At 44.8% G+C, this 23242-nt stretch overlaps 2 protein-coding genes across 14 annotated transcripts in view; one reads left to right on the forward strand and one right to left on the reverse strand.

Annotated features, from left to right (window-relative positions):
* The window catches only part of LOC132596654 (uncharacterized), a 90922-nt gene extending 88528 nt beyond the window's left edge, over positions 1 to 2394 (reverse strand). The window contains exon 1 of the mRNA XM_060293447.2: positions 1258 to 2394. Within this exon, the coding sequence (XP_060149430.2) occupies positions 1258 to 2394 (1137 nt within the window). The remainder of the gene's footprint in view (positions 1 to 1257) is intronic.
* A 14168-nt stretch (positions 2395 to 16562) lies between these two features.
* The window catches only part of LOC115850539 (metabotropic glutamate receptor 7-like), a 282573-nt gene continuing 275893 nt past the window's right edge, over positions 16563 to 23242 (forward strand). The window contains exons 1-2 of one of the 13 annotated variants that reach the window (XR_009562738.2): positions 16563 to 16893; positions 21378 to 21459. The gene's annotated coding sequence lies outside the window, so the exon portion shown is untranslated. The remainder of the gene's footprint in view (positions 16894 to 21377; positions 21460 to 23242) is intronic. The other 12 variants (XR_009562739.2, XR_009562737.2, XR_009562736.2 and 9 more) reach the window with 12 other exon arrangements.

Below are 23242 nucleotides of genomic sequence, written 5' to 3' on the forward strand. Positions count from 1 at the left end.
AAATTGAAAGGGAGAACATAAAAACAGAGAGACAAAAAAAAAAAAAAGCAGGGAGAAAGAGACACAAGGAGAGAGACACACAGGAAGAAAGACAGAGAAACAAGAGAACCCATAGTCACGCAGACCCTGAAACTCAATTTCTTCATCCAGAAGCCGTCCATCTATACCCAGGGCGGCACAGGAGCCGTGGGGCCGAGGCTGCGGGAGCAGGCGGTGAGAGAGCACTGCAGCACCGCCCACCGCTCAGCGGGCCCGATCCGCCGTCCTCGCATCTTCCGCCGTTGCCCGCCTGCACCCGGAGCTAGAGGACCGCCCGGCCTTGCTCAGCGCACCCTACTGCCTCCCTCCAGGCGCCTTCTTGTCTGGCTCTGAGAATCGTCCTCAAAACCCAGGACTGGGGTTGGGGGCTGCGTTAGGGAGGTCGTGGGAAAGGATGGGCACAGGGTGAGTGCAGAAAAAGCGACTATGTCTCGCAGTTAGCATGAGCTCACCTCCGGGCTCTGAGCTGGCAGGAGTAGAAAGCTGATCGCCCGGCTCCTGCCAGTGGCCGGATCGCAAAGGCAGTTTAGACGGTGCAAACAACTGCCCAGAGCAAATCACCCGGGGGCACGTCTGCGGGTGGCTTCTCCCCGCTTGAGGACAGTCCCCACGCCTTCCGCCCCATGCCCTCGCAGAGATAGGTGACAGGTCGGGAAATCCAACCCGAGCGAAATGGGCAATTCACGTCCAAATGTAGGTGAAGACCTAGCCTTCGGTGTAAGAACTGCCTCCCTAAGCTCTTCTCGAAATTTTCCAAGGCAGCTGCAGCTTGTCGGGCGGCTTGGGGCAGGGAAGCTGGGGAGTTGAGAAATGCCTAGTTTCTAGGCGTCTTCTCATCTTTCATATTCCTTGCGCCTAAGTGGCTCTCACAGGAGCCCGGCACTTTTACAAGCCTGTTTTGGAACCATATTTCACTCGAATGCAAACCCATTTAAATCATCGCCTTGTTTTTCGGAGACTGTTTCTTGTCAATGGGGCCATAAATCCAGAATGTCAAGCCGGATGGAGTGGAGCGCGGACAGGGGAGAGATGGAAGGGAAATGAATCAAGCAGGGAAAGTACCTCCTCGGGTGAGGTGGGAGGGATTCGGCAGGATCTCCAGGGTGGAAATGAGCGAAGGCTGACCAGACCCCGCACCCCTGGAGTCCAAGCCAGCCTTCAGGATAAAGAGCGCGGGGAGCTACGGCGCGCTCTGCCCCGGAGGGAGCGCCCCCCTACCTGGAAAAGCCTCAGGATGTTGGCTACCAGGATGGAGACCGAACTCTCCGAAGCCCCAATCACTCCAACTACTTTCTCGGGCTTGACGAAAACCGGAGGCTCGCCGTTGGTGCAGCGCACTTCGGAGGTGTCCTTCTGGATGAGCGCCTGGACGAAAGCGAGCGACTGTTCGAGCTCATAAGTGTCCCTGGAACAAGTGTCCAGGATCCGCGCTCCCAGCGTCACGTTGGGCAGCAGGTTGGGATCGCTGTTGATCTGGTCCAGGGCGTAGAGCATCGCTTCCAGCCTGTGCATCCCGTTCTCCCTCTTGATGTCGCCGCAGGGCACTCCGCTGGGACCCTTCGCGTGCACCGGGAACAGCCCCCCGAGGGTGACGTCCCCCTCGATCCGAATGGAGTGCGGGGCGTACATCTCCTGGCCGCGCGCCGCCGCCGCCAGCGCGCACAGAAGCACCTCCAGCACGCAGCAGGGAACCGTCACCAGAGTCAGGGCGCGGAGCAGCTTCCCCAGCTGGACCATGCTGCTCCTGCGGCTGCGGTGGTGGCGGCGGCACTCGAGGGGACGGTGGCGGGCTTGCCGGAGTCCTGGCCCCTTGGGGTGAGCTCCTCCGGGGAAGCCCAGGGTCTCCTGCGGGCGAGGAGGGTAGGGGCGCCCAGGGAAGGGCAGCCGGCGAGGGTGGGGGGTCCCGCAGCGCCTGCCAGCTTGGGGCGCCGTGCGCTCTTGGGTTCCCCGGCCAGCGCGCCGCGCTCGAGCTCGCGCTCGGTGGCTTGCAGCTCGAGCTCTCCAACAGCCCAGCACTGGGGAGAGAGCGAGGATGGCTATCGCTTTAAATGCGCGTTCGGCTCCGTCTCCTCCTCCGCCCACTCCCTCCCACCCTCGCTCGCTCTCAGGCTCTCCCCACCCTTCCCAGCGCCCACCCTCCCCAGGGTTTTGCATCATCACGCAGGGAGGGGCTGCGTGCTGAGGTAAGGGGGGAGGGAATGGGTGGGCGGCTGTGGGGGGGGGGGAGTACCTCCGATTGGGAATTTCGAGGTCCCCAGGGAATCTGGGGATTGCAGGTCGCAGGCGAAGGCTGAGCTCCTGCTTCGGTCTCACCGTAGAAGCCGCTCGCTCGACCGCCTGCACCCACACGCACATTCTAGGCACAGGGTGGCATCAGCCCCGGACAGGGCGGTTCTAGCTGGGGCTGACTGCTTCCAACCCTGAGGTCCGGAGCCGGGACTGTCAGCGCCGGGAGAATGCGAGGTAGTCGAAGGTGATGCCGCCAAGCATGAAGGGTAGTAGGGAGACCCCAGTCTGTACTGCTAATTCGTCTGTGCCAGTTTTTCCTAAGAAAAACACACATACACACAGGAGCCTGATTTATGACCTAAAGAACCTTTACGCAGAGACTTCTCCGGGGCCAGGCACTGGGCTAGCCTGTAGGGAAAGACGCCAACAAGAAATGCTGGGAATGGAAATGCATCTTTGGTCTTCAGGGGTTACTGTGGCCGGAGCCGGATGAAGTAACCCTGGTCTCCAGTAAATCTGTGGCGGATTCGCTCCTTTTCTTCCTTTCATCGCAAGAGATGGAACAACTGAGAACTCTGCAGAGCGCACTTTCTTCTCTGGCGCTGACAGGTGTAAGGCTCCCTCCTACCCATTTCCAGAGATGCTTTTGGGCTGATGTCAGGTTTCCTCGGGCAGGAAATAGCAAGAAAGAGGTGGCAGTAGGAGGAGCAGACAGAAATCTCCCCATCGATCCAGTGATCCATTCTTCTTTTTTTTTTTTTTTCTGGCTGAAGATTTGGGGGGTTTGGGGAGTGGAATCAGGATGCCAGAGCAGGTTGTAGTGCAGTTAGGAAGCTGTTTTTCAAAGGTGTCCCCTCCTGCAGGTCCAGCCCAAACTTGGCCCATTAAAGCAACAAGTGGCCCTAGTTCCTACACAAGGAAGGGCAATGTATCTGCCCTTGGTGCCCACGTGTACTGCTTATGATGGTCTCTACTCTTGCTGAGCCTTTCTGTTGGAGTGCAGCGAAACTGCCTTATACAGAATTGAGGGCGCAGAGAAAACCAAAACAAGACTATACTTTCTGTTGTAATGTTAGTGTACTAAAGAAAAATGTCCTTGCACATAAACAAAACAGCACACACACACACACCTAAAATGTCAGAAGTTGGGAAGTTGGTTGTCTCTTCCACCAACCACCTGTCTGACCTTGGCACTTCTGTTCCTGTGCCTGAGTTTTACTTTGCCCATCTGTAAAATGATGAAATTGAATTGAATGTTTTACAGGTTAACTTTTAACTTTCAAATCCTCTGTTGAAATAGGCCATGCACCTTTGGCCATGGTGTTCTTTTTAGACCAATATCCTTTGTTGCTTTATGTGTAGGGCACCCGTTTTTTGATACCCAAACAACACTTCAAACATTTCCTGGTACAGAGGATTTTATATTTTTTCTTGTTGACCACCCATTTATCTTCCTTCTAGGGAGAGTCCAGTCCATCATTTTCTTTTCAGACATGCCCCTCCTCCAGGTTTCAATACTTAAGGTTTGAGGAGGAAAAAAACCTTCTGGCTACAGTGTTCAAGGAAGGGAATAGAGGCTAACAAGAGTTATGCAGGGCTAATCCCTGGACTTCTGCTGGGGTGACGAGGTTGATGACATAGGGTTACCACTGTCCAATAGACAATCCGTGCCGGAGTTAAAAGAAAAAGGAGCCTCCTTCCTCTAAATGCTTTATGTATATCTTTTGGACAATGTTACACTATTTGATTTTGTAAAAACATACCATTTTACTGCCATCTTCAAGAAAAGTGATGTAAAAACTATGCGAAGCTACCCCTGTATACAATGTGATCATCCATCACTCATAGATGTGATGCCCTGCTATATAAGTGCACACCTTGTGCAACCTTATGCTGTGATGCGCCCGCCCCTTCCAGCCAGCCCTGGAGCTGCGAGCGTATAAGCCCGCAGCTGTGCCAGAAGCTCCCACATAAACAGGGAAATATTTGAATCCCATAATGAGAAATACCAGAGAGGAGAAAAGGCAGAGAGAAGAAGGGGTGGGGAAGAGAGAAAGGGACCTGGTTAGAACATGTGAACTCCTGGATCCACATGTGCCTGAAAGATTGCCTCTTTTTTTTCAATTATAGAGTATTTTATTTCTGTTGTTTGAAGTCAAAATATCCTCTTGTAACTCACCTATTCTGCTATTCAATACATTGGATCAAAAAGGCTGGAACAAATGAAATAGATATCCTGGTAAGGCAGCATTAGCTAATTTGGAAAGGGGGAAAGAAGCAAAGCAATAGAAAGGCATCCTTGGGAACACAAATACTGTGATCCTAGTATTTAGGCATCAGTACCTGAGGCTATATTTGATAGAGACTGTATCCTTATTTAGTTTTTAATTTAAAGCTATTTAGTAGGCACTTGGTGCCAAAAAATATATTTGAAGAGCTGTGTTACAAGTAATAACACTTGATTTTTCACCTGCCCATGTGAAGATCTATGTTCTCCTCTTCCATTTCCAGGTCACAGCTTGCAATTGCTCAACAAATAGTTCTTGGCTGACTGTTGAATGTTGCCTTATTCTGTGTTCTCTCTTTGCTCTACTCATTCTCCCCAAACATCTGGCAGCAATCATTATCTTCTTTTTGTTGCAGTCATCTGTGTGCATGTTTTATTTCCCTTGCTAAGCTGGAAGATCCTTGAGGGTAAGGGGCTAGGTATTATTTATCTTTTTACCTCGGACAATGTTCAGAATGGTGTTTTGTACCTAAGAAGCACTCATGTGTTGAATGAATCAGAATTGGTTTGCCATTCCCCACCGCCTTTATCTCACAATAACAGAAACATAAAGTGGGCAGAGCAGAACCGACGGCAAATAAATTGTCCTCTTAGTCGCAGAATGCAGTTTCTAGAACTTAAAGAATAATTAGTAGATTTTGAAATAATTTTGTTTTACAAAAATTTCATAAGATTGAAATACTCCAACCTTAAAGCTCTCGATCAACTCTAAAGGAGGGCTTTAATTGGCTCTTCCTGAGTCAAGTGTTTATTCCTGGGCCGATAACTGGGGCCATTGTCATAATAGAAAGTGTGATTTGTTACCAGAGAAAGAGGAAAGTGACACTGGGCTTGCAAGATATTTATATCTTCAGCCAGAGTGCATAGGATCTGGAACTTAATTGGTGACGCAGTATTTGTTTGAGATTATATGAATGAAAAATCTTTGTGTAAGAATGATTAATCTAAAACTTGGCCAGTCATTGTCCTAGTGTCATATTAAATTGCAGGAGAATCTAGTTTTAGGCACAAAGATCATAAATATAAAATGTGTTTCCAGGCTTGGTTCTGTGTAGTCAGTAATCTATACACACCCACTCATTAATAAAAATGAAAGTTAAGGACTCAGTCCTAACATATGTTTAGCATTGTATTTTGCTAACAATCTCAGTTTTATTTTCTTTGTTCTCCCCTGTCCATCATCTTCTGCAGAAAATAATGTCTCCACTTTCAATTCCCTGTCTATTTAAATCCAATTTGTAATTTATAAAGTTGTCCTCCTTAAGGGCTGCTGCTTCTGCCACAGTAATGTACTCTGGCCATTATTATACTCTTCCATCTTTCATGGAGGTCTCCATCCATAGGTTTTGTTTTCATAGCTTTTTTTTTTTGGCGGTACGCGGGCCTCTCACTGTTGTGGCCTCTCCCAATGCGGAGCACAGGCTCCGGACGCACAAGCTCAGCGGCCATGGCTCACGGGCCCAGCCGCTCCGCGGCATGTGGCATCTTCCCGGACTGGGGCACAAACCCGTGTCCCCTGCATTGGCAGGGGGACTTTCAACCACTGTGCCACCAGGGAAGCCCTATACTTATGATTTTATATTTGCTTATTTACTTTTGTCTCCCCCCTCAGCTCAAGAGAGACTGTATTCATCTGTGTTAATCACTGCTGTGTTTCCTGAACATGCCTATACATCATACTGAAGAATGGTGCCTGAACTTTGGTAAGGGATCAATCAATTTTCTTGGCTGGATGAAGAAATGTGTTCATAAATTAATGAACAGATCTTCGGGGCTTCTGACTTGAGGACTAATGGGAAGAGGATGGCAAACGGTTGGGACAGCGTACTGCAAGAAGTAGTAGTTGAAGTACTCTGATAGCTATCCTAACAGATAAGATTGTGTTCATTTAAGTAGTTCTAATGAGAGAGCTGGGAACTAGGGACACACAGCATTAAGGTTTTTATAATGCATTCTGTAGAGTTCTTTTTAAGTCTGTACAAATATCATTGAAAATATATGCATACATATACACCTCTGTTACTTTAATTAGTGCCTACGAGAGCCCCTCAAGGAAGGGGTAGTAGCAACTCTCAGTATCCCTCCTTTATGATGAGCTTAATTTATTCAAAGTTACATCATAATTTATTTGTAACTGTGAAACTAGACTTAGTTATTGAATAGACCCTCCCTAGGAACGTATGACATTAATAAAACCAACAAAACTTTGTTCAGTTTCCAATGATAGACACACTACAGACTCAATTATGGGCCATCCAGTTTAATGAAGGGAAGAAGTGATTGAACAAATATAGAGCAAACAGAATATGAAGTTTTATCCTCCATTAATATTAGTAACGGATAGTGTGGGCTCCAATGCCTTCAAGATAGCTTGAGACCATCATCTCTGTGTCATGGGCAGGGGGATGTTCAGCCAGGATGTCTTTCACTGTCACTGAGAAAAATTTCCATAATATATAATGATACCTACTGAAACTGATATGGGGCATTTGGGTAATAAGGAATCCATTAGCATATTTTTCCGGAAGCCTTGACTACAAAATGAAGACAGTAGATTTGGACACTTTCAGCCATGAAGAAGTTGTTTGGATATTCATCTTTATGCCTAATGAAATAAGCTTATTTCATCTCTGCAGCTTCCCATATACCATTTTCCCACCTCTGTTTTATGTTTGGAAAGACTTTTAGAAATTGAAAGTCAAGTTAAAAAGTGAGTGACAACTTAAATGATATATGGAATATTTTGCTGACTTACAAGAGCATGCAGAATTAAATATGACCCAGTTCAAATGTTTATTTTAACATGTATGTTGAGGTGGCGTTTCCAAGGTGCCAGAAAATGAGAATTCACCTTCCAGTGTGTGTTACCAGTTCTGTTCATTGCACAGAATCATCTTCATAAAACATAGTTTTTTCTATGTACCTGGTATATATCTCAATTAGTTTGAAGAATTTCTCAGATACCTCTTAATATGTAGTGCTCCAATTCCAATCTTGCCATGTCCTGTACCAGTGACACAGCACACAAGAGTTTTATTTCTCTGGGTTGTTCAGAACCCAATGAAAGAACAATGGAATGGGATCCAAGAGATCAGGGTTCTTGTCCCAGATTTACCATAAAATAATTGTGTCCTCTTGGGAAAATTATAGTCATTCTAGGTCCCTTTTCTTTACTTTGACAGAGCTGCACTAGATGACCCGAAATAATACAGCCCTCTTTCAGTAGTAGCTTAGATGTTATTGGTATTCTGAAACAAATGAAGACAATGACACATGGAGCTGTGCAACATCTCTGTAACTCTGTTGTCTTAGAGTTGCCTCCATTTTACAGATGATAAGATGACTGTGCATAGAAGTAGATGTTTGGAACCAGCGGTTCCAAAGTAAGTGGAGGTAAACCGCACATCTCCTTCCTTCCTGAAGCTCACTTAGCCAAAACATAGGCTTCTGAATATTAAGCTGTAAAGCATATTATCAGTACATTTTAAAAGAAGCTATTCTTCTAGGATTTCCAATTAATAGCAGGAGGTTTTGAAATTCTTAAAAGATCATCTAATTTTGTGAGATTTACAGCTCTATTTTCCTGTCAAGCAAGTTGTATTAGTGCCAGACAATCATCTGAGCTTCTGGATGCTTCTCTGAACCTCTTGAAGTTTTCTTCTTGCTATCTGAAATTCATGCCAGATAAGCCTTTTTCTAGAGCGTATGTACAGACTTGTGTATTTTTATATAGGAAAGCGATGCAGTGAGTCAAGTCGGGGGTTAAGCCCTCATTCTCAGAGTGGTATTGAGCTCCTGGTGAAATATAATCATCATTTCCTCAGAATCAAAAAGCAGTTATCTCAGGTGTATAATCCCATTAACTATTTATACATTTACGTATGATACATGTATTCATTGTACCTACGAGGTGTGTTCTCTTTGGGAAGTACAAAGCTCTTAGCGACATAGGTTGTTCATTTTTTGCTTTCCCACAAATAGTGTGACCCTTGAGCAGGAAGGTCTATATTTTACTAACATCTAGAACCAGCAGTTAACACGGTGTCTAAGATGTAGTCAATAAATATGAAATAGATAAATGAACACATTTGAGCCATTGGGCCATTTGAGGACAATCAGTGTTCCAACCGGCTTGCTGGAGGGCGATATCTGCGAGCCTAAACCAGGCTTTCTCTGCCTCAGCATGACTGCTGGGTGGGGTTGGATGCTTCTTTGCTGTGGGCCTGTCCTGTGATGGAAGGACTTTTAGCCTCGCATAAGCTGTGACCAGCCAAAGTGTCCCAAGACACTTTCAAATGTCTCCAGGGTGCAAAATTGCCCCTGGTTGAGAACCACGGCCCCAAGCCCTTCCATATTGGGATGTACTTGCTCTCTCTCCCATTCTCTCCCCCCCCCCACAAAACCCAAGAAAATCATGGTTCCTGTGTTAAAACTGGGGAGATCAACGTGCTCTTCATGTAGGTAGAATGAGCGGAAAGGAAAAAGACGCTGACTTGTGTGTAGTCAGGGGACAGAGTGGGAACCCCCTCAACGCCAAGACTGAAAAGAGTCTTAGGATGTGGGTGTGTTTCTGGCTCCCTCTGGGAAGTGGCAATGCCCCTGGTTGAACAAGCCAACATTCGAACGCCTCTACCCTGTGCACTTTGGAATCGGGCTTGCTGTGGGCGAGATGAGGAGTGATGGCGAGGCTGCAGAGATGAAGGCGCCTCTGAAGGTGCTGACTGTCTCCTCCCACACTACTTGGGACAGGGGAGAACTAGCCAGCTTCGGAGAGATACCCATTGCTCAGATAATGACGATCCTGTCTTGGACCTAAACATCGGGATGAAAGAGGGCTACTGACAAGACAGACGTTGTGCAAGCATGGGGTTGCACTTTCATTACAGACATTGAGGCAAACATTTCACTCCTGGTGATATAAGACCTCCCCTATTTTTAGGAACTTACAAGAAGCAGTATTGCTTGTTCTTACCGGCCAGAAGGAAAGGCGGGAGAACGAGCACACTGCAGTGCGCCCCCATATCCACTAGATGGCGGTGTACATCTTCCTCAGAAGCCAGGCGGGCAGCGCTTTGGGCAGCTCGTTGGCCTAAGCAAGACAAGGGCCACTTTTCTTTCCGGAGACAGGCGTCTCTTCTCATTGTGGGCACAAACAGCCCCAAACAATTGCACTGACCACACAGCTCTAAGTCACGTTCCAGGGCACTGCCGTCTGTTCAGGAGTGAATGCTGGGAAAATGAACCACGCTGCTAATTTGCTTGATTGGGGTGAAAATAAGATCTCAAGTGACAGTGGGTGTAATTTATTTTTCCAACAAGAATAGGGGCAAAGCCATTTCATCCACCCCCCCACAACTGCTACCATAAATGAAAGCAATCACCTAATTAGTCCTGAATTACTAACTGGCAGGGTAAAGATCTGCTGGAAGTCAAGCTGAAGTGGGGAGTCTGGAGAAAGGGATGTGATTTCTGCAGGGGAGGAGGGGAGGGGTAGGGCGCGGTGGGAGGGGCGGGAGGGGAGGGGAAGGCCTGAAGCCCATTGTGAGGTCCTGCGCCCCTGTGGTCTGGGGGCCGTGCTGGCCCTGACCCTGGGAGAAAAAGAGGCTCAGTGATGTCTTCAGGCCGTTCATTTTGTGCAGGAGAATCACTTTATAAACTGAAGAAAAAAGAACCTGTTGGAGAAAACCTATCCGAGAGTTTCTCTGAAGATGCTACAGATGGAGATGAACTGGCTTGGGAAGGAGAGCACAGCCCTGTGGCGCCTGGCCACCCCGCTGCTGGTGGACCCCCCCAGGAAGGTTCTGTCACGGAAACGACAGGCAGATCTGAAACCAAGTTGGGCTTTACGTCATTAAGAAATCCCCCAAAGGAATGGAATAAAGGACTCCTTTCACACTTTGGGTTTTGCATGTGTCCTGAGGAAGCGCCTCTTCCCCAGCTGAGACAGCGCGCTGTCCCCGCGACCCAGTGAGCGGCCCTCGTCCTGCGGGGAAAGCAAAACAGCAGCGGGGTGGGTGCGCGCCCAGAGCTGCCCCTCTCGCCATTGATTTGTTCAGGGGTGACTTCTTGCGTTCTAGTTAGATGTGACTTAAATCGAAGTGCTTTCCTAAGGCGATTTATCACAACTGTGAACGGTCAGTTTGCACAGCTGCTGCTCTTTTAGGGAAACGCACAGACTCGGGAGGCGGAGGGGCCGGCGCGGGCTCCCCTCTTTCCCACGGACCGGCCCGCGTGCCCCTCGCCCACCAGAAATATGTGCACCGCGTCCTCAAAGGCCGCCGCTTCTGTGCTCTGGCTCCTCTGCTGCTTCTGGCTGCTGAACAAGCCATCTCCTCTCTCCTGGGAGGGGCAGCTGGTTTCCTTTTGGGGCGCTCCCCTTCTCCCCGTCTCAGCTCCTGCAGCGGAGACGAGGCTGCCCCTCTCTCCCTGCACGCTGTGGGCTGGGTGTGCAACCCGGCTCGGGCCACAGCCCCCCCCCCCGCCCCCGTCCCCGCCGACCCCGCTCGGCGCCCACCACAGCCGGCAAAGCCCACACGGGGCGCCCAGTTAAAGCTGAACCGCAGATGAAAACCACGACTTTTTAGGGTGTCTTCAACATTGCATGCAACATACTTCTACTAAAAAAATTACTGTTTATCTGAAGTTCAGCTTTAACGAGGCGGGCATCCTGTATTTTGTCTGGCAGCCTTCTTGGTTCTAAAGAAAATGTTTGTCCAGAGCAGGTCAAATTGGAATCAGCCTAGGACTTTTAACTGGAGCTTTGGGGAACAAATACTTAAAAGGTATCTGTTGGGACTGCTAGGCTGGTAGGATTCATGCTTGCAACCGCTGGGAGCCAGCTTTGCTATCATGTGGGGAGAGCTGCTTGAACTAGAAGCCAACACCACAGAGAGCAGACCTGTTTCATTTGAACAGGTGGATCCAGCTGTTCTTGAAGCTGGCCTGGTGGGTGGTAGAGGTCAGGGTGCTGAGGGCCAGGAGGGATAATAATTCCCTACCCCTCAAATTGGGAAGTGAAAACAGCAGGGCTGAATGTGCCCACGGGGCATGGCTTCTGTTCAACTGGAAGAGTGGTGAATGGCTATTGGGTGACAAAAACAGTCGGTCTACTATATTCTTACTTTGTTTGCTAATTGTTTTGCTGCGTGTAAACTCTTTGTTGCATTAGCTCTTGTTCATGACATCATGTCTGGAGACAGGGTCTGGTAGACTTACATGTGGAATTGGAGACTGAAATTTCAAATCTGCCTCTGCCTGGTTGAGTGGCTTTAGGTTTCTCGTAACCTCTACAAAGTTGAGTTTCTGGGTCTGAAACCTAAGGACAGAGGTGATCGTAATCCATTTGGGCTGCTATAACAAAATACCAGAGCCTGGGTAGCTTATGAACAACAGAAATTTATTTCTCATAGTTCTGGAGGTTGGAAGTCTAAGATCAGGGTGCGAGCAGATTCACAGTCCGGTGAGTATCCTCTTCCTGGGTCACAGTTGGCGTGTTTTCTCTGTAACGTCCCATGGCAGAAAGGTCGAGGGACCTCTGCGGGGTCTCTTTTATGAGGGCACTAATTTTGTTCATGAGGGCTCTACCCTCATGACCTTATCACCTCCCAAATGCCACACCTCCTGATACCATCACTTTGGGGGTTAGGATTTCAACATATGAATTTTGGGGGAGGCAAATGTTAAATCTATAGCAGAGGTACTTTCCCCATAGGATGGGGGAGAGGGAAAGTATGTAAGCACCTGTCATAGGGCCTGGTGTGGAGCAGGTGCCCCATACAGATGTTATTACAAAATATTGAGTATAGTTCCCTATGCCATAGAGGAGATCCTTCTATCTATTCTATGCCTTCTTTGAATGACCATAGCACTTGTTGTCTGAATCATTTTTATGTCTGTTGTTGCTTTGTGACTGAAAATGAAAAATGTCTATTTGTCCATGTCCTGGCCCTTACATAAAAATGTGTTCATTTATCTATTTCATATTTATTGACTACATCTTAGACACCGTGTTAACTGCTGGTTCTAGATGTTAGTAAAATATAGACCTTCCTGCTCAAGGGTCACACTATTTGTGGGAAAGCAAAAAATGAACAACCTATGTCGCTAAGAGCTTTGTACTTCCCAAAGAGAACACACCTCGTAGGTACAATGAATACATGTATCATACGTAAATGTATAAATAGTTAATGGGATTATACACCTGAGATAACTGCTTTTTGATTCTGAGGAAATGATGATTATATTTCACCAGGAGCTCAATACCACTCTGAGAATGAGGGCTTAACCCCCGACTTGACTCACTGCATCGCTTTCCTATATAAAAATACACAAGTCTGTACATACGCTCTAGAAAAAGGCTTATCTGGCATGAATTTCAGATAGCAAGAAGAAAACTTCAAGAGGTTCAGAGAAGCATCCAGAAGCTCAGATGATTGTCTGGCACTAATACAACTTGCTTGACAGGAAAATAGAGCTGTAAATCTCACAAAATTAGATGATCTTTTAAGAATTTCAAAACCTCCTGCTATTAATTGGAAATCCTAGAAGAATAGCTTCTTTTAAAATGTACTGATAATATGCTTTACAGCTTAATATTCAGAAGCCTATGTTTTGGCTAAGTGAGCTTCAGGAAGGAAGGAGATGTGCGGTTTACCTCCACTTACTTTGGAACCGCTGGTTCCAAACATCTACTTCTATGCACAGTCATCTTATCATCTGTAAAATGGAGGCAACTCTAAGACAACAGAGTTACAGAGATGTTGCACAGCTCCATGTGTCATTGTCTTCATTTGTTTCAGAATACCAATAACATCTAAGCTACTACTGAAAGAGGGCTGTATTATTTCGGGTCATCTAGTGCAGCTCTGTCAAAGTAAAGAAAAGGGACCTAGAATGACTATAATTTTCCCAAGAGGACACAATTATTTTATGGTAAATCTGGGACAAGAACCCTGATCTCTTGGATCCCATTCCATTGTTCTTTCATTGGGTTCTGAACAACCCAGAGAAATAAAGAGAAATAAAACTCCTGTGTGCTGTGTCACTGGTACAGGACATGGCAAGATTGGAATTGGAGCACTACATATTAAGAGGTATCTGAGAAATTCTTCAAACTAATTGAGATATATACCAGGTACATAGAAAAAACTATGTTTTATGAAGATGATTCTGTGCAATGAACAGAACTGGTAACACACACTGGAAGGTGAATTCTCATTTTCTGGCACCTTGGAAACGCCACCTCAACATACATGTTAAAATAAACATTTGAACTGGGTCATATTTAATTCTGCATGCTCTTGTAAGTCAGCAAAATATTCCATATATCATTTAAGTTGTCACTCACTTTTTAACTTGACTTTCAATTTCTAAAAGTCTTTCCAAACATAAAACAGAGGTGGGAAAATGGTATATGGGAAGCTGCAGAGATGAAATAAGCTTATTTCATTAGGCATAAAGATGAATATCCAAACAACTTCTTCATGGCTGAAAGTGTCCAAATCTACTGTCTTCATTTTGTAGTCAAGGCTTCCGGAAAAATATGCTAATGGATTCCTTATTACCCAAATGCCCCATATCAGTTTCAGTAGGTATCATTATATATTATGGAAATTTTTCTCAGTGACAGTGAAAGACATCCTGGCTGAACATCCCCCTGCCCATGACACAGAGATGATGGTCTCAAGCTATCTTGAAGGCATTGGAGCCCACACTATCCGTTACTAATATTAATGGAGGATAAAACTTCATATTCTGTTTGCTCTATATTTGTTCAATCACTTCTTCCCTTCATTAAACTGGATGGCCCATAATTGAGTCTGTAGTGTGTCTATCATTGGAAACTGAACAAAGTTTTGTTGGTTTTATTAATGTCATACGTTCCTAGGGAGGGTCTATTCAATAACTAAGTCTAGTTTCACAGTTACAAATAAATTATGATGTAACTTTGAATAAATTAAGCTCATCATAAAGGAGGGATACTGAGAGTTGCTACTACCCCTTCCTTGAGGGGCTCTCGTAGGCACTAATTAAAGTAACAGAGGTGTATATGTATGCATATATTTTCAATGATATTTGTACAGACTTAAAAAGAACTCTACAGAATGCATTATAAAAACCTTAATGCTGTGTGTCCCTAGTTCCCAGCTCTCTCATTAGAACTACTTAAATGAACACAATCTTATCTGTTAGGATAGCTATCAGAGTACTTCAACTACTACTTCTTGCAGTACCCTGTCCCAACCGTTTGCCATCCTCTTCCCATTAGTCCTCAAGTCAGAGGCCCCGAAGATCTGTTCATTAATTTATGAACACATTTCTTCATCCAGCCAAGAAAATTAATTGATCCCTTACCAAAGTTCAGGCACCATTCTTCAGTATGATGTATAGGCATGTTCAGGAAACACAGCAGTGATTAACACAGATGAATACAGTCTCTCTTGAGCTGAGGGGGGAGACAAAAGTAAATAAGCAAATATAAAATCATAAGTATAGGGCTTCCCTGGTGGCGCAGTGGTTGAAAGTCCCCCTGCCGATGCAGGGGACACGGGTTCGTGCCCCAGTCCGGGAAGATGCCACATGCCGCGGAGCGGCTGGGCCCGTGAGCCATGGCCGCTGAGCCTGCGCGTCCGGAGCCTGTGCTCCGCATTGGGAGAGGCCACAACAGTGAGAGGCCCGCGTACCGCCAAAAAAAAAAAAAAGCTATGAAAACAAAACCTATGGATGGAGACCTCCATGAAAGATGGAAGCGTATAATAATGGCCAGAGTACATTACTGTGGCAGAAGCAGCAGCCCTTAAGGAGGACAACTTTATAAATTACAAATTGGATTTAAATAGACAGGGAATTGAAAGTGGAGACATTATTTTCTGCAGAAGATGATGGACAGGGGAGAACAAAGAAAATAAAACTGAGATTGTTAGCAAAATACAATGCTAAGCATATAAGTTAGGACTGAGTCCTTAACTTTCATTTTTACTAATGAGTGGGTGAGTATAGATTACTGACTACACAGAACCAAACCTGGGAACACATTTTATATTTATGATCTTTGTGCCTAAAACTAGATTCTCCTGCAATTTAATATGACACTAGGACAATGACTGGCCAAGTTTTAGATTAATCACTCTTACACAAAGATTTTTCATTCATACAATCTCAAACAAATACTGCGTCACCAATTAAGTTCCAGATCCTATACACTGTCGCTGAAGATATAAATATCTTGCAAGCCCAGCGTCACTTTCCTCTTTCTCTGGTAACAAATCACACTTTCTATTATGACAATGGCCCCAGTTATCGGCCCAGGAATAAACACTTGACTCAGGAAGAGCCAATTAAAGCCCTCCTTTAGAGTTTATCGAGAGCTTTAAGGTTAGAGTATTTCCATCTTACGAAATTTTTGTAAAACAAAATTATTTCAAAATCAACTAATTATTTTTTAAGTTCTAGAAACTGCATTCTGTGACTAAGAGGACAATTTATTTGCCGTCGTTTCTGCTCTGCCCACTTTATGTTTCTGTTACTGTGAGATAAAGGCAGTGGGGAATGGCAAACCAATTCTGATTCATTCAACACATGAGTGCTTCTTAGGTACAAAACACCATTCTGAACATTGTCCGAGGTAAAAAGATAAATAATACCTAGCCCCTTATAATACCTAGCCCCTTACCCTCAAGTTACCTCCACGTGTATTTTATGTATGTATACCCATAAAATTAAGAAGTCTTTGGATGTTTTATCTTCAAGAATAATTCAGAAAATGGATTACTTGAATATCATAAACATTTAGGGTTTAACAGATTTGTTACTTATAGACGTTGTATCATGGATTTAAAAGACCATAGCAAGCGGGCAGCGGCGGGCGGAGCGACAGAGGGGGCGGCGCGGGCTGGGCGGCTGGTGCAGGGGTCCGTGCTTCCTCGCGGTGGAGGGCTGGGGTTCGCCGGGGACGCCGGGTTGCTCCGCGTTGCCAGGTTACCGAGCGCGTGCCCCGCGCCCGCTCTTCCGCCCGGGCCGCCCTCGGCGCCACCTGAGCCGCGGTGCGGGCTGCGCGGGGCGCCGGTTCCGCGGAAGCCTGGGTCGGGCGCTGCGTGCGGGACTCTCGTCGCTCGTGGACGGGGCGCGAGCGCGCGGGGGACGTAGGGCGCCGACCTGGCCCTCCCCGGCCCTCCGGCTCCGCTCAGGGGCCTCCGGCGCGAGGCCCCCTTCGTGGTCAAGATGGCGGCGCCCAGGCGGGCCGCGCCGAGGTGAGCTGGAGCCGGGCCCGGAGAGGGGCGAGTGTGCCACGCCCAGGACTTGGACCCCGGGCTGGTCTCCCGTCTCCCGGGGAGCGGCGGGTAAGTGGGTGCGGCCGCGCGTAGGTCCCTCTCGTGGGGTGGTCAGCTCTCCGTGCGTCCGCAGACTTCTGTCGTCTGATAGTCAGATCTGGGGTGGCCCAGGTTGGAGGCGAGGGTGCTTGATTGGGGAAACCTGAGGGGTTTAAGGACTCTATTGGGATCGTTTCAGACCCCAGCAAGAAGCTGAGCAAGTTTCCTCCTGACTCTCTTCCCGGCTAAGTTTTCTCCCTTCTCTGAAGGCGCCAGCTTTTCTGAATCACCTTGTTCCCCGGGGGGATACAGTTGGTGGTTCTGACCGTGGAACGTAGGACCCGGCGCGGGGAAGCCTGAGCTGGTTCTAGTTACTTTGTTTGCAAAGCACTTGTCTTGTCTTTGGAATCTTTGTGTATGTAACCAACGTTGGGAAGAGCCAGCGTTTTCTCCTCGAAAACACTGCGAGGGGTAACTTTATACGTAAGAAACAAGTGGGCGTTCACATCCATCTCTTTTCCAACCACTGAGTTTTGGTTGTGTTTCCTTTCTTTAAGTTTGTCTCGTTCTGAAGTGATAACAAAAAAAAAAAAAAAAAAAAGACCATAGCCAATTACACAAAGTATACTCTAGTCTCAGTCCTGCCATTAATTAGCTTAAGTCATTTAATTTTTCTAGGCCTCATTTTTCTCATGTGATGTTTTTTCTTTGAAAAAGTATAGTTTCTGGAAGTCTCTAATTTCTGTGTCATAGTTCAGCTTGGAGAAAACCTGTTCTTATCCAAACTCCATGACATTGTATTTCCAGCTCCAACTTTGGACTTTGAGTGAGTTGGGGGCAACTTTTTAAGGATATTTTCACACAGCTTTTTTAGTTAATATCGGTCTAGCTGACTTGTCATACTCAGACTTTCTCCCATATTCTTTTACCAGTGTGTTCCTTAGTCATATATAGAAAGACTGTTGTGGGAAAAATGACCTCCTGGGTCAGCTTACTGCATGGTCATCGACACAGGGCAGGGAGTAAGATTCTGTGTATTTTACAGAAGCAGATACAGGTTTCATTACCCATGTCCTCTCCCCTTTCATCTTACAAAAACAGCAGGCTTTTCTTGGAGAACTGCCAGATAATGCTATCCTGCCTCCTGACGGGCCCCGGGGATGAGTCGCCCAGGGACTGAACTCCAGTAAAGCAGGTGATTGGCTCATGGGTAGGCATCTGACCTCGACTAAGTCTATCAGACTGCTCCCCAGGACTTTTGTCTCAGAGCAAAATGGAAGAATTGTCTTTTCTCTCTGGAATTTCTAAGCTGGGGAGATATGACTCTGGGACTCCCAGTGACCATCCAGCACAAGGAGAGACTTTCTGTAAAATAAAGTCTTGCAGAGGTAAGCAGGGCTGAGCAATGGAGAGAGAGCTGGAACCCTGCTGATACTCTGGAACTTCCAGATCCAACTGAATCTGAATATGGCTGCATCCCTGAATTTCTAGTACTTGTTTGTTGAGGTTGTTGTTGTTGTTTGGTTTTTGTTTTTAAATTTCCTTTGACTATTTTGAATTTGTTTTCAGCCATGTGCATTTGAAAGCATCATAGGTAAAAGAGCTAATTTCCTACATTAATGTCAGGTTTGCTTCCTTAAGTGAAAAATCATATCCGCTATTTTCTTTAAATAAAATCCTTCTAGCTCAGGTTTGAGATATTCAAAACTCTGCCTCCTACCCCCCTCTTTTCCAACATTTACTATATCACCTTGAAGCATTTGTGACCACATCTTTCCCATCTAGACGCAGTTGAGAGAGAGAGCAAAGACTTCTGATATAAACTGCAACCTATACGCCTCCTACCTGGAAGCTTTAGAACATACTTGATTCTTGTCATTAAAGCAAATCTTTTGTTGTTGTCTCCAGGGCACAGAAGCATTTTCATGGCATAATGGAGTACAAAGTACATTAAGCCTAACTCTACTTCTCATCCTCTTTTACTTTAAATAGGCAGAAAAGAACAATCTCAAACACATTTTCCCAACAAATAAAATACATATACGATTATGTTTAGCAGACGTTTATGCAACATATAGTTAGACTGATGAATTAATGGACCTTTCGCCAATTGGCACAGTAAATATATATGTTCAATTAAAAAGAAGACAATAACATATTTTTACAGGTTAATTATCTGAGAAGAGTATTGTGCCAGCACACTTGATACTACAGTATTTCATGTTTGACAGGTAATCTTCTTTCAATTATATTTACTGCTAAATGTTTCTTGGATCAAGCTATTAAATTATAAGGTCAAAAGTAAAATGATATGAAATTACAATGGTAAAGGGACACATATCCCACTTTATGAGAATAGAAGTTCTAATTTCTTTTCAGTACTACTAGTAGTGACCACAGTACTAATTTGAGCCCTTACTATGAGCCACTGTGCCCATATACATTTAGTTCTTACAGTAGTTCTGCAAAGGGCATATAATAATCCACAGTGTAAAGCTGAAGAAAGTGATTCTCATAGCTGAAAGTCACATAGCTGGTGAGTGGCAAAGTCTAGATTCAAACTTAGAGTCGTCTGACAATGCCCAGGTTGTTGACCACTATGTACACTGCTCAATTGTTGCACCAATAAAGAAGTGCTTGAAATAATTATAGATTTGCCTACCCTGAAACTGCAGTGATTTAAAGACATCAAAGTTGCCAGTTGCTTAACCACATCTACTTACAGTAAGAAATTACATTTTATTTCATTTCTAAAACAAGATTAATTCTGCAGGCCCATCGAAACTTGAGGACACAAATCCTACCTCCAAATGAAAGATGCTTGTTTTCCATTATTCAACAGATGGCCCTGTACAGAGGCAATAAATATATAGTAGAATTTTCATTCAAATAAATGAGAAGAGAGGTTTCTTCTTGTCCTGATTCAGTGCCCATCATTATGGATTATGATGGCTCTTCCCAAACTTTACTTCGTTCACTCCACTCTTTCTACAAAACTCCAGTAACGGAATCCATCATTCAGATATATGTGCAAAGCGAAAGGACTGTATTAATACAGTTGCTGAAAGTCAAGTTGATAGAGCACAGGAAATACATCCTAATAAATGCAACATTAATGTTTGTGTGGGCCTTGGAGTGAGGGGTAGAAGAATTTTCAGTTTAGTGGAATATTTTGCCTCTTGCTATGAAAGTGTGGCTTAATAGTCTTGTAATTGGTCATTTACAGAATCCTCCATCTCTGAGTTTCATGCTTTCTTTACTCTGCAGCTGTTGATTCCTTCTCTTGTTCTGGATGGAAGATAGCAACGAAGCCACTTCAAAGGGCTCAGCCTGCCTTTTTGTGTTATTGTTTAGATGAAGATATTTCCATTTATTAAAGCACACTATTTAAACGTTTTTATCATGTTTCAAACTCGACTGTGTCCTGAAGGTATGAGCACAGGCAGACATAATGGGGGATGTTTTCCAGGAGAGAACATACCCTTATCAAAGGAATTATCAGAATTTTCATGTATGGATTGAGAATCAAATTCTGGAGTTAGACCTGAATTTAAATTCATACTCACAACTTATTACCAGTCTCATCTAGATCAAACGGTTACTACATTCTCATCCATTTCCTTATCTTTGAAAGTGGACTAAGAGAAGTATGCCTGGTGGAGTTACACATAAAGCTCATCTGATAGGATATTCATAAGGATTTTGCACAAAATATACATGGAAATATTTTAGCACCGAGTTTAGCATGCGATTCGTCTTCAATACATTTAAGAGCTATTATTTTATTATTATTATGCTATCATTAAATATCACTATTACTTAAATGTCATTATTGCTAACATTGCTGTAAAACTACCGCAATAACCCATGATGAATTCCCCTCTTCTGTTTCCTTTGTTTAAATGGAAAATATATATATAAATGTAGACAGAGAACACTTTAGTGATCCTATTCAGTGGAGTGAGAATTTCCATGGCACTGATTAAAACAAATCCTGAATTGCATGGACTTAAGATAGCAGAGAGGGGCTTCCCTGGTGGCGCAGTGGTTGAGAGTTCGTGACCCGATCCGGGAAGATCCCACATGCCGCGGAGCGGCTGGGCCTGTGAGCCATGGCTGCTGAGCCTGCGCGTCCGGAGCCTGTGCTCCGCAACGGGAGAGGCTGCAACAGTGAGAGGCCCCTGTACCGCAAAGAAGAAGAAAAAAAAAAAAAGATAGAGAGGCTAAGAGATTTGAAGTTAGACATCCCCAGGTGTGAATTCTACTGTGACCCTCTTCTAGCTCTAGAACCTTGAGGAAGTTACTTAAACTTTCTGAGCTTTACTACTAGTTTCCTCATCTGTATCTTTTTCAGGACTATTTATCAAGCATCTTCCTGTTCTCTATGCTTGGACGTATCAATGAATAAATGAGACAAGAGCCTTTGCCTGCGTGCTCCTTCTTGCATGCTTTCTCCCTCCTTACACTCTCGTGTGGAAACGGATGTTCTAAATAAATTCTATGCTTTGTCACAGGTTGATGGGCGCTACGGGATAAGGAAAAGGATGTGAAGCTCACTGAAGAGGCTTGGGTTGGGAGTGCTGGAGGAGTGTACAGGTAGGTTCTGATTTTAAATAGGGTAGTCAGGGTGGATTTTATAAGTTGACATTTGAGCAAAGACTTGAAGTGAGGGAGTTGTCAGAATGTATGATGGGGAGACCACTCCCTGGGAGCAAGAATAACCAGTCCCAAAACTCTAAGGCAGAAATATGCCGGGCAGCTTGGAGGAATATCAAGGAGGCCACCTTGGCTGACTTAGTCAGTGGGGAGGAAGAGACAGCAGGAGGGCTGGAGGTCGGATATGTGATGGGATGGATTGGGTAAGTCCTGGGAGGCCATCACATGCATTGTGTCTTTTACTCTAAATGTAGGCAGCCAGGGGCAGGATTTTAGCCGAGGTGTGGCATGAACTGTCTCTTGTTTGAAAAGCATAACTGTATCTGTGGTCTTGAGGATGTGGGGAGAGAGTGGAGTCAGGGAGAATCTCGGGAGGCGACTACAGGATCCTCGAGGTCTATGTTGGTGGCCTGCACCAGGCTGGTAGCGGCTGGTAATTCTCAGAAGTGGCACATTGGGAAGGTTGTGACAGCATTTCGTGGTAGATTGAATGCAAGAATGGAAAGGAAGAGGGGGTCAAGGGTGAATTTGAGATGTAGGACCTGGGGAACTGGAAAGGTGTGGTTACTGTCACCTAAGACGGAAAAAGTTTGGGGTAGAGCATGTTTGGGGGATTAAAGACCAGTTTTGGAGGTATAAGATTTGAGATGTTTTCGTGACGTCCAAGTAGAGATGCTGAGTACACAGTTGGATACACAAGTCTGCAGTTCTGAAGAAAGGTCTAAACTAGAGATACACTTTAATACAATGGAGATATTAAGAATAATTACATGGAAGCGCTATTTTAAAGGTAAAATGAAGTAATGCAATTAGCACTCTGTCTTCTCAAAACATTTAATAACTGTTAGCTAAAATAATTACCTGAAATGAAAGAATACCTATAGTTTGTTTTGTTGTTTGCAGTAAAAGTGAATAAAATGTCACAATTATTTTAATAGTATTTGTGACACAGTAGTTTTAGTTAAGACACCATGACTACAAACATTTACACTAAACCTTTCAGTCTCCTGCTTTTCACTCTGATAGGGTACTTGGAACCATATTTTGTAAGGTTTAAGTTAGTTGTCATAGGGTACCTCTTTAATTAGAAGTAATTCTGAACTGTCTAGTTCCATGCCGTTTTATATACATATATGTATAATTATTATTTTATGATTTATCAAACTCAGTTGAAAATTTGCATCACTGATATACATTAGAATTTAAGCATTTACCCAGGTATTCAAGGAAAAAAATGTACTTGTGTTGTAATTTCCATAGGGGTACTTACTTTCACATCTTCCCTTCACTTTGCAATTGCAAACATGGCAGGGGAAATATTATCTTACTGGTCTTTGAGTTCCCCTTAGCTACCTGCAAGTCCTTAAACAGCCTTTGTGGCTTAACCAAAATTCTCTTCCATCTTCATTCCGCTAACAGATATTGGTCTAAGCATGTACTTATACTAAAAAATGCATGACCACGTTGTCTCTACACATCTATAATTTTATGTTAACACTATCATTATGTAAGCTACACTTGAATTGTAATTATAACAGATTTTATGTCAACACACATCCATTTCTAGTGTTCATCTGGTGTTCAAGGGGAGAGCAGCATGTCGTAAATTTTATCAAAATATAACATCTGAAGACTAGAACAGAGGGTAATTGTGTAATTCTGTATTCACTCTAATTAAGTTCAGTGGAGTTGGCATAATAGAATTAGGATGAAAAAAAAAGAC

The sequence above is a fragment of the Globicephala melas genome, unplaced genomic scaffold (assembly GCF_963455315.2).
Source record: "Globicephala melas unplaced genomic scaffold, mGloMel1.2 SCAFFOLD_226, whole genome shotgun sequence".
NCBI classification, from domain to species: Eukaryota; Metazoa; Chordata; class Mammalia; order Artiodactyla; family Delphinidae; genus Globicephala; species Globicephala melas.